The 15,413-nt window shown below is 50.9% G+C and overlaps 1 protein-coding gene across 1 annotated transcript in view; it reads right to left on the minus strand.

Annotated features, from left to right (window-relative positions):
• Positions 1-15,413, minus strand: part of FAM53B (family with sequence similarity 53 member B) — a 56,377-nt gene that overhangs the window by 18,710 nt on the left and 22,254 nt on the right. Inside the window, exon 4 of the mRNA XM_064464353.1 lies at positions 6,901-7,637. Coding sequence (XP_064320423.1) covers positions 6,901-7,637 — 737 coding nt within the window. The remainder of the gene's footprint in view (positions 1-6,900; positions 7,638-15,413) is intronic.

A 15,413-nucleotide genomic window follows, 5' to 3' on the forward strand; every position in this document is an offset into this window, starting at 1 on the left:
AAATATCCCTCCTGGTATGAAGAAAACATTTCTTTCAGGTCAAATTATTTTTATTTTGATTATGGTACCCAGTTTCAGGCCTATAAACACATGTGGTTACCAGCACAAGCAAAAAATTAACCAATCTGCTGCCAGAGCCAGATGCTGCTCCAGCACCCAGCACCCCAGGCTGGGTCCCCAGCTCTGCGGTTAGTGCCCAGGGACTCACAAAGTGCCCCGCGCCTCAATTTTGCCACCTGTTAATTAAATGCTTTGAGGTCTACTGGAAAGCCCAGTCTGGACACTGACTTCCCTTTGCTTTAAATCACAAAGCCAGACCAGAGGGCACATGCAGCCATGCAGACTCCTTGCCATTATTTCAGCTCTTCATCTGAAAGCACCTACTTTCCAGTCTCATTCCTAGAAAGGCTTTAAAAGCAGCCTGAGGGAATACGCAAACCTGCAGGGTTTTCTCAAGCACGCTTATCCCCCATCTCCCACTACCCACAAGGAATTAGCTGGTTTTCCCAGCATTCCCATCCCGGGGAGGGCTCTGACCATGCCCCACGCCCCAAAAGCCCGCCCCACCAAAGGCAAGAATGCTCACAGTAACTTGCCTAATCCTGCTCGTCCCTCTGTGCCAGTCCTCCCACGCGGAGAGCAGCCTGCCAGCGCTGCTTTTCATAACTGAATAGCTACGAAAACCCTGGCCCTTGCACAGCTCCGGGCTTTGCTTTCTTCCCACTCTGCTACAGCCCTGCTGCCCCAAACCCAGCAGCACATCCCTGCCTTGGGGATCCACCTGCTGCCACGGGCACCCGAACCCAGCTGGCTTCCCTCCTTGGAAACCAGGGATGCTCCACGGGACATGCCTTGGGCTGGATCCCAGTTGCAGAGGTCCTTGGTGATGGTGGTGGTGGTTGTTGGTGCTAGAAACCACCGGGCATTTGGCAGCAGCCCTGGCCACCCTGCCTGGACCAGTGGGCGAGGAGGGGATGGGAGAGGGGGTGCCCATCGCTCTCACTACCACCAGCACGGGGGGAGATGCTGTGCCAAGGCAAATCCTTCCTCATTCCTACAGGGCTCGTGCCTCGCAGCATGGGGCTTCAGGACCCTTTCTTTATCTTATCGGTTCTTGCAGAGCAGGAACCACCCTGACAACTGTTTTTGTCTAATCTCATGCTTGAGGGTAGATGAGTAACGCAGGGTGCTCAGGCGTCACTGTCTCGCTTTGGGAGATTTTTTGATGTGGAGGACAGTAGCCAGAGAAAACACTGGCTGAAACTTTCTTCGTCAAGCTGAAGATTTTCCAGGAACATGGACTGGGCTGCTTCCGGACATACAAGTGATTAGATTTTTGTCATCCTTGGGTCGCTTCCCTGTGCCAAAGCCATGACTATCCAGATTATAAATGTGTGCCTAGGCTCAGCATCCACCAGAGGGAAAGGGAAGCTCCTGCTGACCCTCTGGGATCCCCCTGGCCAAGCCCTGTTTTCCAGCCAACAAATTTTTCCCCCTGGTCTGATGTGATGGAGAAGCTGTCTTTGCCCCATGGCATCCCTGGAAGGCAAGGAAGGTCAGTGCTCTGCTGGGAGCACTGGTGCTGTTGCTGGGCTTTGGCACACTGCAGGCAGGGCCAGCAGCTCATGGCTGCCCCAAGGATCCACCTGGTGAAATATTTTGGTCAGATGTGCCACGTGATACAGTGGGTTTTGCAAAGCTTGTTGGGTAGGCTTAGCCTAACAGCTGAAGCGCTCAGTTGGTGCCACTGGGATAATTAAATTAGTTTACTCTGCAGTTGTAAGCCAGCAATTTCAGGCACATCTACTGCAAGGGAAACACGTGTGCATCACGTCTCTGGGTGAAGGTGTCCATCCATGTCCTCCAAGAGCCTCACCAGAGCCTTGAGGGAGCAGCTGAAGGACAGAGATGCTGGAAAACACTGATCCAGCCCAGCTGTGAGCTCTGCTTCAAGCCTCAAGGTCCCACTGTCTCACTGTCTCCTCGTCATGTCCCCTGTCCTGCACAGGGCTGGGATGAAAGGCTGGGGAGGGACCCAGGAGGGAGTCAAGGACTGCACCACGTGCTGCTCCTCACCCACCGCCGCAGCTCTGCGCCACCCATCAGACCTTTTCCTCCCGAAAGGTGGAAACCAGAGCCCAGACCCTCTCCTTCCCTAACCATTGCATGAACCTTCTACACCAGCACAAAAAGCACTTGCAGGCACCCTTCCCGGAGGCAGTGACCTCCTTCAGAGACCCCAAGCAGCACCAGGAGTGTGGCATGGAGTGGAAGGTCTGCACCTCTCTCCTGCCGAACAGCCACTGCCACACAGCCCACAGCCCTTCTCCTGAAATTCGATTACCAAATACATCTGCTCCGGTGACACGCTGCTGCTTTTAGCGTCCTGCCTATTTTGTAACCGCAAGCGTTTGTTCATGCTGCTTCTCAGCCCACTTCCATTTACTGCTTCTCTTCCATGTTTCCACTGACGGCTGAAAATCGTAAAGCTCACTTTGGATTACCATGGTGAACAGGATTTAAGAATGGCTGCAAATGGTTAGGGATTTGGGGAAGAGATGACACCCCAAGGCTGCTGAGGGGCAAGTCTAGCCCTTGCAAGGACAGAAAGCAAGACCCCCTTATGAGTGCACGGTCTGCAGGAGACGGTGGCCCAGCTCCCAGTGGTCCAGAGCAGTTTCCAGGCAGGATCCAAGCCTTCTGTGCTCCCCGAGGATGCTCAAGGAGGACAACATGCCAGGCCTCGCTGCACCTTCACCCTCCTGAACCTTGACACAGAGCCTAGGCCTTTTCTGCCCCTCACCCCACCCCACCAGCGAGGGGCCAGGGGGGCACCAGGGGCTGGGAGAGGACACAGCTGGGACAGTGACCCCAACTGACCACAGGGATGTCCCACATCATATGGCATCATCACCAGCATATAGAGCTGGGGGAGAAGAAGGAAGGGGGGGACGTTGGGAGTGATGGCATTTGTCTTTCCACGTCTCCATTAGGCGTGATGGAGCCCTGCTGTCCTGGGGATGGCTGAACACCCGCCTGCCCACGGGAAGGAGTGAAGAAATCCCTTGGTTTGCTTTGCTTGCATGCACAGCTTTTCATAGAATCATAGAATCATTAAGGTTGGAAAAGACCCTTAAGATCATTGAGTCCAACCACTAACCTATCACTGCTAAGTCCACCACTAAACCATGTCCTCAAGCACCAAAACTGCTTTACTTATTAAACTAGTTTTATCTCTGCCCATGAGTTTTCTCACCTTTACCCTTCCAATTCTCTCCCCCACCCCACCAGGGGCAGTGAGCGAGTGGCTGCGTGGGGCTGAGCTGCTGGCTGGGGTTAAACTGTGACACACTTACACACAAGTCTGACACACAAGTCTGACATCCAGGTGCTGAGATTTGTCAGATCCTTTAGCTGCATCCTCCACCCATGCTGGGGGCACCCCCATCTGGCACGGGGTCCCCGCCGTGGGTCCGTGGGATGGAGAGCCATCCAACGCAGTAGCCAATGTGGGGACTCGGCCGTTGGGGTTGCTCTTGTTTAGACTCTGTGTTTTGCTGGGGCCAACCCAAAGAGGCAGGTTAAGAGGTTCAGGATGCGATCCCAGCCTGGGGTCCAATTCCTCAGAGAAGGGACCGAGCCAAGCGCACAGGCATGCTGTGCCTGCAAAGCCTCGCGCAAACTCTGGCAGGGACCTGGCAGTGCTCATGATGAGCTACAGCCAGTGCTAAACCCCCAGTGGGCACCAAGAGAGCTGGGAAGGAGCATTCATGTGCTCTCAGGGCTGGAAGAACAGCTACAAAAGGAAGCTTTCCAAGCCCCAGCGCAAACCTTTTATTCCCCAAAGTCCGCAGAGTGGAGCACTGGCAGCAAAATCAGCTGGACATGATGCCCCATCTGCTCGGTGCTGCATCGGGGCTGCCCCGCCGCCAGTGGCATCTGTTTGGGAGTCTGCCCTACCTTCCACACCACCTCCATGCCCTTCATTTGCAAATTAAAGAGCAACTAAAAAGCAGAAAATTGAAGGAGCCTTTGGAAAAAAAAGAGGCTTCATTGGCATTTGCAAAGATAAAATCATTAATTCTTCTAATGAGGGATTAAAGTCTTGGAGCTTGCCATGGCTGCAGCCACGGGAAGATCGCTTCCCACTCCTCCATGCTCTCCTTTGGTGCCCCTGTGAGCTGGCCCAGCATGAAGTGATAAGCAAAGGGCAGCTAACTTCTGCTCTGCCCTCCCAGAGCTTCCGAAATGCTCATCTTACCAAGGTGCAAGCACTGCTCAGAGATGGTAACCATCGACAAGCTCTCAGAAGAGCCAGGCAAATAAAAATAGTCCCATCCCTTTGATCTCTTGCCTTTGTTCAGCTGTGAGCACTCCAGCAGATGCAGCTGGGGCACACGTGCATTATACCGAGGTTTTGCAACTCATTCAACATTTTGATCTCACCCTGAAAAGTCGTGATGATCAGGTCCACCTCCTCCCGAGGTGCTGAGCAGCTTGTCTGGAGGGATACGACGGGCATTCAGCTTTGCAAGACCAAACCACTGGTCATGGCAAGCAGACGCGCCAGTGGGCAACTGAACTAAGGCGCTCGCTGGCACGGGCATGACCGGCTCCACATGCACAGGTATTGCACTGGATTTTGTTACCGGTGCACCCATGCAACCACAGGTGCTACTAACATGTCTCCGTGCCAAATTGCTCCGATGCAACAAAACCCAGTGATACGCAAACACGACCCTTTGCACGGCTCCTCATCAACCTTTGCACACATGCCTGTGGGGGTATGCAAACCCCCACACGAAGTATAAATGCAAGTTACGCTTTGCATTTCCAAATACAGCCCCAGAAAATGCTGTTGGAGGACATGTAGATGAGGAAGATTTCCCCGGCCGATGCTGGGCATGCAGAAAGAGGAGCAGCCTATTTCCCAGCCCTGGCACCTGCACTTGGGGCTGCATCCTTCCCCCTCTTTCCCTGGCCACTCTACACCATGGGCTTTCAGCCTGGCTGGCCCATTTCCACAGCCATGGACCTCTTCCCACGCCGGTGGGTTATTAATGGAGACTCGAGGAAAGCTGCAGTCATCAGCATGCGGTGGCAAAGGCAGTTCTAACGTGCTGGCTTTAAAGCGAGGAGCCGCCTGGGAACAAGCAGTGGAGCCGCTTGCTGAGCGAGCTGGGGGGACGCGGTCATCGCTTTGCATTGCTCCCCATGGATCTGATGCCGATCTGGGGACAGTCACCTTTGTGTCCCCCCCACGGTGGCAGCTCGTGGGGCTCCGTGCCTGCAGGCTCCAGGGCGGGGCAGGAAAGCGGGCATTGAGGGGGCAGCCTCGCCATCCCTGCCACCGGTTTTGAGGCGATTTGTGTCTTTTGCAGGCTTTGGTTTGCCGGGTACTCCCACACGGGCTTGCAGGACGTCCTGCACTGCACATGCAGGTGAAGCAACAAGTGGCTATTTATACAGAAAGAATTAAGAGGGGGCAATTGGGCTATTCCAACCTGCAGCTAGGTTTTAATAATAACACGTGTAAGTTGTTGGTACCGCCCATCCAGCTTACCAGTTAATAAAATAAACTTAACATATTGCTGGCATGAAAGCAACCCTCATGTTTTTCCCCTGCTATCACCCAAATATGTGATTCCCTCATCCTTTTTGTCCTCTAAGCTCCTCTGGAGGAGGAAAAGCCAATCTCTTCCTCCAACACCACAGCACTCCTTCAAACACCCTCTGCACTGCCAAGCATGAAACGCCATAAAATATTGCGTTCCTCTAAGAAGGGAAAATGCACATACAGCATCGGATGTCACCCCGCTGCGGAATGGCAAGGGGAGAAACCTCTTGGCTGTTTCTCCATCCCACCCAATGAATCGCTGCCAGCAGTTTCCCTGCGAACACCAAGGGGGTGCCTCGCACCAGGTGGGCTTTGCCAGCCACAGCTGTACAAAGGAAATCGGAAAGCAGATGCTCCTGACACGGTTGCCTCTGGGACAAAGCGCAGCAGCACCGCACAGCCGGTGACTGCATCGAACTGAAACCACGGGGGAAGTTTTCTGGCCGGCAGAAGGTGACAGCCCAGCCTGGGAGGCAGCCAGGGCAAAGCCCCTGCTCCTGCAGCAGACCCCCAGCTATCTCCATCCCACACGGAGCTGGTGGTGTCATTGACTTTACAACTATAAGTTATTGATGTGGGAAATGTCAAGTCATAAAACTGCAGAAAAAGCAATTTTACGAGTGCGAAATGGAAATGCTGCTTGAACTGTCCTTCGATGTAGCCTCTCGCTTCGGCTCTCACTGAAGTCCAGTCACTTGGTCTTGCTAGGAGAGAACCCAGGAGCAAAATCCTCCCCAATTCGCACTTCAGATCTGTTATCTGGCTTTGCTCGGCAGATTGAAGAGGGAGGTTGTGCTCTGTGTTTGTAACTGAAAATGAAATGTGATAACATCTCCAGAGTGGAAAATTACAGAAGCTGAGCAAGTAAAGCCCATAGTGGTATGAATTCGGCTCCTGACAGAGCCAGGGCTAGGCGCCTCGGGGTGCTGCCTTTACCTCCTCACAGCAGGCTCAGGGCTCCTCTCTCCTGAACTCAAAAATGTGGGGTTTAACGTATTCCTGCTTGAAACACGTGCCAGGAGGAAACAACAACACGGTGGACTCAGCATGCAAAAATCAGCGCAGAACAGAAATGCAGGGATTTATTAAAGAAATCCATTTGTAGGGGAATGGGTTTTCTGCTCAGACAGAAGGATGAGCTTCCCTGTAACACCCATGATACTCTGCACAATGCAGACCCACCTCAGGAAGATGCTGAAGGATTTTTAGCAAAGCAGAGAACAGCATCACCTTGCTGCTGAGCCTTGCAGGGGCCCTGCAGGGACAGCACCGCCGCCTCTTACCTGGGTCATCTTGGCGAGGTCCAGCGAGGGCCGTTGCTCCTGAACCTCCTCTGGTCTCCGTCGCTTGATCCCGACCTTTTTGTCATTCAGGACACAGGGCTGGGAGCGGCTTCGGGAGAGCCCACCGGCCCGTCGCCCCAGCTCCGGCGTGGAGGCGGGCGTGCTGCTTGCCGAGGGTGGGCAGTACTCCGAGGAGGAGAAGCGGTCGTGTGAGCAGGAGAGGGATCTCTGCATGTCCACCCGGTCTCCTCCGTGCCTGCCGGTGGCTGATTTCCTCGGCCCCGTGCCAGGCTGGCATCCCAGCCGGCTGCTGAAGGCGGGATGCTCGCAGGAGAGCGGGTTGGACCGCGAGGGCAGGCTGAAGCTCGAGCTCCTCTGCATGGTGGCAAAGCCGTTGGAGTAGCGTTGCACGCTCCCCCCGCTGTAACACCGCCGTTTCTCAACCGGGGTCCAAACCTTCGAGCCTAAGGGTCTCCACGAGGTCCCGCAGCTTGACATTTCATCCGAAAATGAGAGCGAGCGGCACTGGCGCTTGCTGGGGGGGGCTGAAGGGTTGCCGTGGGGGTCACTGAGGCTGAGGTCTTTGATCAGGTTGGTGACGGAGCAGGTGCTGGCCGTCTCCCTTGGCCAGCGCGAGCCCTCTTCGCCCTTGTCCGACAAGCAGTCCCAGATGCTGGTGCCCGGCTGCTCGAGCTGAAGTGGACATTTCCTGCTGAGATCTCTCCATCTGTCATTTTCTGGTTCAGAAAGGAGAAAAAAAAATAACACACATTCACAAGCATTAGCATTAATTAATTCTGCGATTCGCTTTCTATGTCCATAAACAAAAAAGTAGCATATGGGATGTTTTCCAGTACAAATTAATTAACTCTTGGAATATGGTTTTCCAAACTGCCAGAAGAGTGGTTGCTGCAGTGTAGATGGAGAGAGAGAGTCAAAGTGATAATCGGAGTAGGAGCAAAACTGCTAGAAGAAGATAAAAACATGCCTTTGAATATCCAGGTTGCACTAGCTAAGGGAAATTCAGCAGTATAAAATGGTACGGCCGTTGCCTTCTCTCTGTACTAACTCATGTCTCAGATGCGTGCGTCCTGAGCTCCACAATCAATAATTGCCTAGAAATTAACAAAAACTGGAAGTGAAGAGCACAAAGCTGTAGCACCGCTGGGGAGAGATGGACCTCGGGGGACAAAACACCAGAAAGGAGATGAGATAGCAGTTGGGACGGTCCTAACAGAAAGGGGAGTGCTCCCAGGCATCAAGCTGCCTGCCGTTGCACAGCAATCCCAGGAAGGTTGTCAGAGCCTACGGGAAACCAAAAGCCATCCTGACACCCATCAGGTTGTCTGCTGGAACAGCATTGCTCCAGTGAAATCAACTCAGCCCCACTGAGGCTCTGTGCATCTCTCCCAAACCAACCCAAAGATACTGTTCTAACAAAAGTTGGTGCACATAATAAGCTCTAAGATGGCCAATGCTATAATAGCTGCACGACAAAACTCCAGCAGTTCTTTGTAGGATGCTGTTCTTAGGTCCTTGAGGTGAGGTTCATCATCCATCTCCCCTCCGACCCCCAAATCTGGGGCCACCTGGGTGCTCTGGCCCAGGTGCCCCCCTGCCTGGTTACCCGCACGGAGCATTCCCGTGCTACAGAAACCGGGTACCCACACCCTCCTAATCTTCTGCAGCAACCTGGGCTTAGCAGCTCTTCGGGGTTGCCTTGAAAATCCCAGTTGTAGCTAGCACAGCCAATTGTTTGCGTTTCTGTAACCAACATAATGCTGATCCATTTATTTAAAGTAAAAAAAAAAATCACTTAATAGGTTCACTTTTTAAAAAAAATACATTTTAATAACATTTTCTCCCCCTCTCTTTCTTTCAGCTCGCTTACACAGGAATTTGTTCCTCCTGCAAATTTGCCTTGCATTAAGTCTTCCAATGCAGTGCATCAAAAGATGGTGGTGACCTGCTGCATGGCTTCAGGGCCAGCATAAAGATATTCCTTTTATCAGATGGGTTTTGCGGTGCCTGAGTAAAGCTCTGAGAAACCTGCACCTCCAAAGTCTACGGGCTGAAACATATATGGCTATAGGCAGCTCCACATAGGAAGACTGCAAACCCGGCTACAGCTGTATTCAGAAATTCCACTGATGACTGTCAAAAGAGAGGATTAAGGGTGATGATCTCATTCCCACGCACAGTCCCGCTGACAATAGAAGAAGAAAGCTAAGTATCGTCAAGGTCTGGCTCCCCAGCACAGGCTGCGTAGGTGAACGGGGCTCTCTGCAGATACGTTGTTGACACTCAACAGGAAAACCATGGTAGGACAACCCCATCAGCTGCTGCAGTGGAAAAAAGTAATCACCCAACAGACGTTTTTGTCGTCGGCTGCTGCTAACAGAGGCAAACCATGCTAGCTAACCGTCACTGCAAAGTTTCATATGATCATATCTAAATTGTGCAATATTTTTAGGGGTTTGGGGGATTTTCCACTCAGGCAACTGAAGGATGAATTAAAAGCTGTACCCAGCCTGCAGCTGTAGGTACCAGTGTGATAGCGAAGATGCAACGGTGCAGAATGCTTATAACCAGGGATCGGTTTCAAGTCAGGAGGTCAGATTTGGGGCCCCTTACACCACTCTTGGCCAGTTTTCCCATTTCTCCCTGCATCCAGCTGCTGCCGTAACAGCTCCAGCCACAAACAACCTGGCTCTGCACTCAATAACCACACAGCATTTTAACTGTCACTGTCCTCATTTTAATAAACACAATGAACAGTGAGAAATCTGCACTAAACAATTACATCTACACTTAGATCTTTATTATTTTCCCCTCCTTATTATGCTGCCAGCAGAGAGATTTCTTGGGTCAGGTCAGCAGACAAAGGAAACAGAAATAGAAGCTGATTTTTCATGGCAAGCTGCCACGATCCTCCAGCCAGAGACGTCACGTTGTACAAAAGGCCTTGGTGAGGAGGATACGAGACACCTTCCTCTTTCACCCCTGCTTCAGCACAAACAGCTATAAATCTTCCAAACCTTGCAAAGAGACCGGTAATCGCACCGTTATCCCCAGCGCCAGTTTGGGGTTATTTGCTTTTCCCCTTGTGCTTTGAGAGCTGTTTTTTTGGCAGGGCAAGGAGGACTCCCTGGCACAGCCTGACCCCCCCAAACCCCCGAGCACCACTGCCTGGTCCCAAACTACCACATAACCCAGAAAATGGTTTTTCACCGCAAACAGAAAACTGCTCGCCCCGAAACAAAATAAAAATGGGACAGTCGAAGGGCTGAGGGTATAATTAAAGGACTCGGGAAAGCCTTACTGAGGAAAAGCAGCCAGTTTTCTGTTCAATTTTTTAAAACCAAGATTCTCATCCTGAGCACGTTGATAACGATAATTGCAGCAGAGCCATTAATACTGCTGCAGTTAAGCATGTATTAATTTTCTTACATTACAAACCTCAACTCGGTTTACCCTGAGGCAGTAATTTGTTCCACGATAAAACCTACCACAAGAACCCCTCGGTTTGTAAGTGAGTTGCTTCGCTGGAAAACTCTTCTTTGCCTATTGGAAAAATGGTAGAAGAACCAGAGCATGATGTAAGTGTGGCACAAGGGGCTCTTCCCCTGGTTAAACAGGTCCTTCTTGGCTGTTAGCGTCCTTGGATGAAACAGCATCGCACTTTCAGATTTTAACTTAGAACTGCAAAAATAAACACTTCAAGTCACTTAATGAGCATGTCCAGCAAATTTCTTTTGAGATATTTTGATCCGCAAATCTGCATTTCCAGGGTGAGGCAACGCAAAATGAATTTTCTGGCATCTCTCTGGTTGTGAAATAGCTTTCCAGCTCCCAAGACACAGAGGGGTGTTATCGGCAGCCTGGGGAGGACTGAATTTCTCATCCTGCCCTCTCTGGCCATGGCAGCAGGAGCCTGAGCCCTCTTGCAAACCATGCACAAAGCAGGAAGAAATTCAGACCGTCAAGAAGCAGCATTAAATCCAGGTTACAGCTGCAAGCTCCCAGGCTGCCCAGCCTCAGAGGAACCCAAACCCAAACTATTTCTGCTTTGCAAAGCAAGGCTGCGCTGGTTAGCTCTGATTCAGCCCTGGAAAGAGTGATCTGAGCCCTGGCTCCCGCGTCACCCCGCCAGCCTGCACGCCTTCGCCCTGCCCGGCCTCCAGGACAGTTTGGTGGCAGAGCTGTTGACCCCAGGGTGGTGGGGAGCAGCCCCGCCAGGGATGCTCTGGGAGGGAGATGTTGGGTGCTGGAGCACTCGGGGTGTGGGTGAAGAGTGGTCGTCGCTGCAAGCCGCAGCATCTGCTCTCTGCACAGGGCTAGCGCCTCGTCGGCACGCGCCGGCAGGACTCACCGGGCTGGGCAAGCGGCAACAAGCCCCGCCAAGACCTGGCACGTCCCGGGCTCTGGCTGCTGGGCAGTCCTCGCATGGTTTATTTTCCTCCTCTCCTATTTTCAGAGACAAGCCAGAAGCTGCCTACATGTGAGCAGGGCTCAACCTGCCCTGGGACCGTTGGCAGCATGCTCAAACACCATCAGCGCTGCTACCTACTCCTAAATTTCCTTTTGGGCAAAACCAAGACCTTCACTTTTAAGAGTGAACATAAACCCTTACAACGTCCATCTGTTCTCCCATGCAACCTTCACCACATCAAATGAGCCCAGTGGTCCAGGGCACGAGGCACTCACAAGCTGAAGTCATGTCCCAAAACCAAGGAGAGGGGTGGTGTTCTCCGAACATCCCTGAGAGCTTCACGCAGCCCTGTGGAGAACGTGATCCATCCTCAGAGCATCAGAGCCCAGTTTCCAAACGCCAAGGTCCAGGTTTTGCAGGAGCAGGGCACGGACACGCCAGGGACCTTGCAACTTCAGGATGGTCGCAGGCTTTTTAAACAACTGTCATGCTCCTCTGGTGACACAAAGTAAATTTTAATGACTACGTTCATAACCACAGAGAAGGGTGTAAAACCAAAACGCTGACACAACTTTAACTACAGCGACACAAATGTGCTGCTATAATATTTTTACAGTTCCTTTTTATACATAATGCATGATCCTTCTGCTCAAGTTTCCTCTACGTTCTTTTCCCGTGAAATAATTTACATTAATACATAATTTATTATGGCAACTTGTAAAGCAATTACGGGTTTCAATCAATTTTTCTTCTCCTTTTTGGCAGATAAATTCTGTTTGGATCCTAACCCAAACACTTCTCTTCACACGGGTGTGCATCCAATTCCTTTTTTTCCTACATTATTCAAGTCGAATTTCAGTCTCCCAGTCTCCGTGCACAGGGAAAAAGGCAGCCTGCATTTTCCACTGCCCCCTGTTTATGTTTGAGAGATGATTTCTAAATGTGGAACAAATTTAATGGTTGTAATTAGCTGATGGCAGTGCCATAGAGCCTTCCCATCGCAGAAATAAGATTAAAATACGATGCGCAGAGCTGTGCTTCAATGGGAAATGAAAACAACAGCCCCCAAATCTACCGCCAGAGAATAAACACACCAGTGGGCTGCGGACTCGTTGTGCCAACAGCCTGCACGGGGGAGGGAAATTCCCTATCTCAACAGTGAAACATGCCTTGCTCTTCAACGCGATCCTCTGGCGATGTCTCCCCGCTGCAGCTACGCCTTGTTGGCTTTCCCTGAGTGGCTTTTTCTCTTTGTGGATTGACTGTGCTTGGACATGCACCAAGATGCTGTTCTACACTGATGGCTTTCCAAAACAACCCTGAAATCCCATCCCAGGAAATCCCAGTTCAGAAACAGGAGGCGTGCAAGCCCTGCACTGGGAGGCAGAGTGGCAGGCGAGCGCTTTCAGGATGCAATTGAGGGGCATCACCCCAAAGCTGGACCTCCTTCTGGCTTCTTGGCTTTCCACCATCACCCATGCGGTGTGAAAAGTAATTTCCAGGTAAGAGGTGTGCAATGACAAGACCCAAGGCTGCAAACCCGCCAGCATGTTTGCCTCTCGGACCGCCAGTGTTGCCAAACTGTGCCGGTGGAGGAGCGTGCCGAAGGACGGACGAGCTGACCTGTGCATTCCATCCATCACCCCGATCTGCCACAGCACTCTACAAGGACAAATTCTGGAGGCGCTTTCCAAGGGGAAAGGCAAATGATGGTTACTTTTAAAAGAGCATTTCACAGAAGATGTATTCAGGATCCGTCTCTGATGGGCTCAAACCCATCCTCCCCTTCCCTTTCAACAAGGAAGGCTGTGCATGCAACGCCTGCTGTGCTAGGACTCTGATCCTACAGCCAGGGCGATTACACTTGCAAGCACCTTGTCACAGCCTCAATAAAACCCTGCCTGCAGCTTGCCTCAAAGATAATTTCTTGCTTACACAGAAAACAGGAGGCCATGGCTGTTGGTACACGCCCACCAAGTTTCTCTTAGAAGGCTGGACTAGTGCAGCCTTTAGACACTGAGTGCTGTTCATATACCTGCTAGGGCAAGGTTAAGCAATGCTGCCAAAGCCTTGTTAAAATATTGTAAATTTTCTTCTGCCATCCACCCGACGACAGAAAAAATTCAATATGGGAAGCCAAAAGTAATGCCCCGACTTTCTAATATGCTGCTTTCTTTCTCTAGCGCGGTCACGGATATTTTTACTGGGGGCATGTGATGGAGACTGCAGAGGAAGGAAAGGGAAAAAAGGAGAAAAACCAAACCCTTTATCAAAACATTATTTAGGTCACCTTGAAAAGTGGATCTAACATTGCATCATCGACATATCAAGTCTTTAATAATGTTTACTCATGTATTGAGTTACATTACAGTCTATAATTGATTTTCAGATTCTTCCAGTGTTTAGTACCTCACGAGACATCTACATCCAAGATGCTTGGGCTTCAGTTTACTCTTTTCCCTCCACATTATGCCACGAGTAAGCAGGACCCCAGCCTTGCCATCTTGGGCCAGCTGGGTTTCTTGGTCATGGTCCATTACACACCCCTTGAGGCTTTGACTCAACTTCTTCCTTCTCCTTCCTGGAGATAAACACTCCTGAGCCAATGCCTATGGGAAGCTCCAGGGTTTGGATGATGCTCACTCTGGCAGCCTGGCCAAGGCTGGGCCACTAGGACCAGCCATGAGCTGCCTTCCTGCCCAAAGCTGCCCTCACCCCCAAAGGCAACAGGGAAGACCCTGTGCTAAGACCCTCAGCCTCTTCTGACTAAAAACCCAGAAAATTCAGCCCACTTCCCTCCATCTCCTCAACACCATACATGGGACTATAAGTCTTTGCCTCCTGTTGGCTGTGCTGTCTGTCCAAACTTCACTGTGTTTATCTCAGTGCTTTCCACCGACAGGGACATGGCTCTCTGACCTGAGATATTCCCCCAATTTTGCATTTGGTGCCATTATAACCATGGGACTTATTTAAAAAGTCAAGCGAGTTTTGACATTGGATTAGTCTGTGACCGTGGCCCATGTTTGGAGACAGCAAGAAGAACTCTTGGCAAATATGCCTAAAATTAAACCCAAGCCAACCGATGCCCTTGCATGCTGGAGAGACTGGCTCCTCTTGACTGGGCATGATGAAGACTATTAAATGGCAAGCTGTTATCAAGGAGATGGCATTCAGTTCCTTCAGAAAGAGGATAATTTGGCAGCCAAGGAAGATCAGCTTTGTAAAAGCTCTTAAAGACAAGCTGCTTTTTAACTATACGTAGACTCTTCATATCTGTTGAAGAGCCTGCCAGTGCCACACGCAAGACAAAACCATCTGCTGGGTTTCTTTGTTCCTCACTCATGTTTGACAGGCTAGAGAAAGGGAGCGGGCTGTCTCTACCCCTTCTTGACCTGGAAGCTTGTGACTTTCATCTGAAAAAATCCAAATGCTTTCCAACTTCTCCCATCCACTCAATGACTGGAGTTATCAGAGTGCTTGGGAAATACCTCCTGCCAATGCACGTGCTCGGCTCCCATTAAGGCTAATGAGAACTGTGTCCATGAAGAAAAGGGGCAGCCTCTTTGTAAAGTACTGGCTTTCATAGCAAGTAGCTTGGCTCAAACTTGACCTACAATTTTAATTGGATTTTGAGACTTTGCCTTGTAACAGGATCCCCACCACAAAACCCAAAGAGCACAATATGACAGCACATCCTCCAGCACTATCATTTTTTTAGGATCACTGGCCAAGGCACCAATCCTCCATCAATTTTCGTGGCTGTTCAGCATAAAAATTGACAGCAGGCTCTGACACAAAAGGTTTTAAACATCCTATACCATAGTTATTGTCAAAAGCATTTTCCATATTGTTTGAGGCCTGTCCAAGTGGTAGAACATTTTAGTGATAATACTGATATTTATGACTTGCATAGTGCAAACAGTCAAGAGCCACAGTTGTGGGCTGGATACTCAAACACAGTCTCAGACCCAAAATGCTTATGACCTCAGCTGTTCAAGTTACTCAAAAAATAAGCAGGCATATCAAAGCACTGAGGAGGGGGAAGGAGGTAAGCAATTCACTCAGCAATGGCAACGGG

Source organism: Phalacrocorax carbo, chromosome 12 (genome assembly GCF_963921805.1).
Source record: "Phalacrocorax carbo chromosome 12, bPhaCar2.1, whole genome shotgun sequence".
NCBI classification, from domain to species: Eukaryota; Metazoa; Chordata; class Aves; order Suliformes; family Phalacrocoracidae; genus Phalacrocorax; species Phalacrocorax carbo.